General features: G+C 51.2%; 1 protein-coding gene across 1 annotated transcript; it reads right to left on the bottom strand.

Annotated features, from left to right (window-relative positions):
- Positions 1 to 458: 458 nt before the first annotated feature.
- Positions 459 to 1235, bottom strand: LOC105869851 (spermatid nuclear transition protein 3-like). The gene is made up of 2 exons (XM_012761969.2): positions 1013 to 1235; positions 459 to 834 (listed from the first exon to the last, which is right to left on the bottom strand). The coding sequence occupies exons 1-2, from the start codon at positions 1151 to 1153 to the stop codon at positions 607 to 609; spliced, it is 369 nt and encodes a 122-aa protein (XP_012617423.2). The 5' UTR covers positions 1154 to 1235; the 3' UTR covers positions 459 to 606.
- Positions 1236 to 1985: the final 750 nt, after the last annotated feature.

Below are 1985 nucleotides of genomic sequence, written 5' to 3' on the forward strand. Positions count from 1 at the left end.
TTTACAAAATACCTTCACAGCAACATCTAGACAGGTTTGACCAAACATCTGGGCACCATAGCCTAGCCAAGGTAACAAACACCACTATGAGATGTGTGGGTGTCCTGAAGGCAACTACTTTGTGTACCTTGTTAGGAGAAGGCATTGGTGCCCCACACACAGCACACTTCTCCTTTTCTCCTTTCTGGTCCCCTTACACACACACACACACACTCACACACACACTCATACACAAATACTAAGTCCTTTTCTGCCTTGTCAGTGGGTGAAAGTGCTGAGAAGGAAGTTTGTGTCCAGTGCTCAGCCCTGCCCCAGGGTTTATCCTCTGTGTCTAGCTCTCTGTGGACCAGCTGGTCTGATTCCTAACCCGACAGGACCCACCCCCTCGCTTCCCACACACCCTCCTCTTCCCTCCTTCCTCCCTCCCCACCGTCACAGAACACGCAGGGACACACACATCATTTCACAAGTGGTTGATTTTATTTTCATCGCCACGGTGTACCCGGTTAGTGAAAAATTCTTCCTCCACATGGTTGGCCATGTCCCAGCAGCCAGACTTCCGGAGACTTCGCAGATAGGTCTGAGGTCGTTGGCCTCACTCCGAAGTTACCGACTGCTGAGGGTGACACTTGAGGTGGTGGAGCTCCCCCCGCTCTCTGGGGCCTGCTCTGGCTCATTTTGACTGAGCTCCTCGTTCAGCCGGTGACTAGGGTCGAACAGTGTTGGCCCTCTCCCCTCCTTGGGTTTAATCGAAGGGGTGGTCGTTTTGGGAGAAGCCTTTCTCCTCAAAGTCCCTCGAAGGGGTTCTTTTGCCTTCCTGGTTACCTTGGGCACCTGCAAGGACAACAGGGAGATCACAGAAGAGCAATGGTTTGGGGGAAGAGGGTGGAGGGGGTGGGAGCATGGGAAGGGGTGCGGGCTGAGGGGGGTTTGTGCCAGGCGAGGGCAGGGGAGGAGTCTGGGGGGGAGGACTCGACGGGAAGGCGGGGAGGGGCTTGGGTGGGTCGCTCGCCTTGAAGCTGCCTCTGGACCTGGGTTGACGAGGGGCCTTCCTCTTCTTCCCCACTTTGACGTTTGTGGTTTGTTGTTTAATGCCTGTGCCACAGGAGGTTTGTGGTTTCCTGGTCATCCTCACTTGTGATTTCCCAGTCATCTTTGCTATGTCAGCGCTTCCCAGGGGTCTACCCAGGCCGCTTGGCTTCCCTATATATACTCTCCCCAGGATAGGGTCTGGTCACGCCCCTGAGCTTTTGTTTGGTCACCGAACCACTACCCAGCCAATGGGAGCCCTGGGGGACTTTACACCTCACAAAGCACCATCCTGACACCTCCGTGGGGATGGAGGAATGCTGGAAGGTCTAAATACTCTGTTTAGAGAAAGGGAAGATTTCTTTAGCACCCATAAAGATCCTTCCTAAGGGATCTGCCACCCTTCTCATCTCCCTTGCTAAATTCTGGTGGGTCACATGACAGGGAGAAGGTGTCTCCCACAAGCCCTTTTTCACGGCCACCCCATTGAGTGGTTCACTCTGTTCTCTCCCACCCTTCATCATTACCTAGTATTTATATTTCATTCCTAAAATACTTCCAAGGTAATGTGGCTATATTTTCTCTGGACATGTGAACCATTCCACTTCTGCCTACAGATGGCTTTGAAGCTCCTTAAAGACCATTCCCTTTTTGGCTACTACCAAAGAACTTTTCCATCCACCTCCTTTTCCCAGTGTTCACACAAGCTCTCCTTGGTTTTCTGTTTTCCAATCTGAAATCACTGCTTTCAGGCTGTCAAGACTTCAGTGAATAAACTTGTTCCACTCGGTATCATAGTTTTGTTTAAAATGTGGGATCATGTTCATCTCATTTGGTGAAGTACACAGGCTTGGGTTAGAACAGTGTAGGGGGTGATGAGGCAGATATTTTTGTGCTGGAAGTTGTGCCGAGTGTCTACATATAGAAAACTACAACCTGAGACTGATGAGATCATG

This window comes from Microcebus murinus, chromosome X (genome assembly GCF_040939455.1).
Source record: "Microcebus murinus isolate Inina chromosome X, M.murinus_Inina_mat1.0, whole genome shotgun sequence".
NCBI classification, from domain to species: domain Eukaryota; kingdom Metazoa; phylum Chordata; class Mammalia; order Primates; family Cheirogaleidae; genus Microcebus; species Microcebus murinus.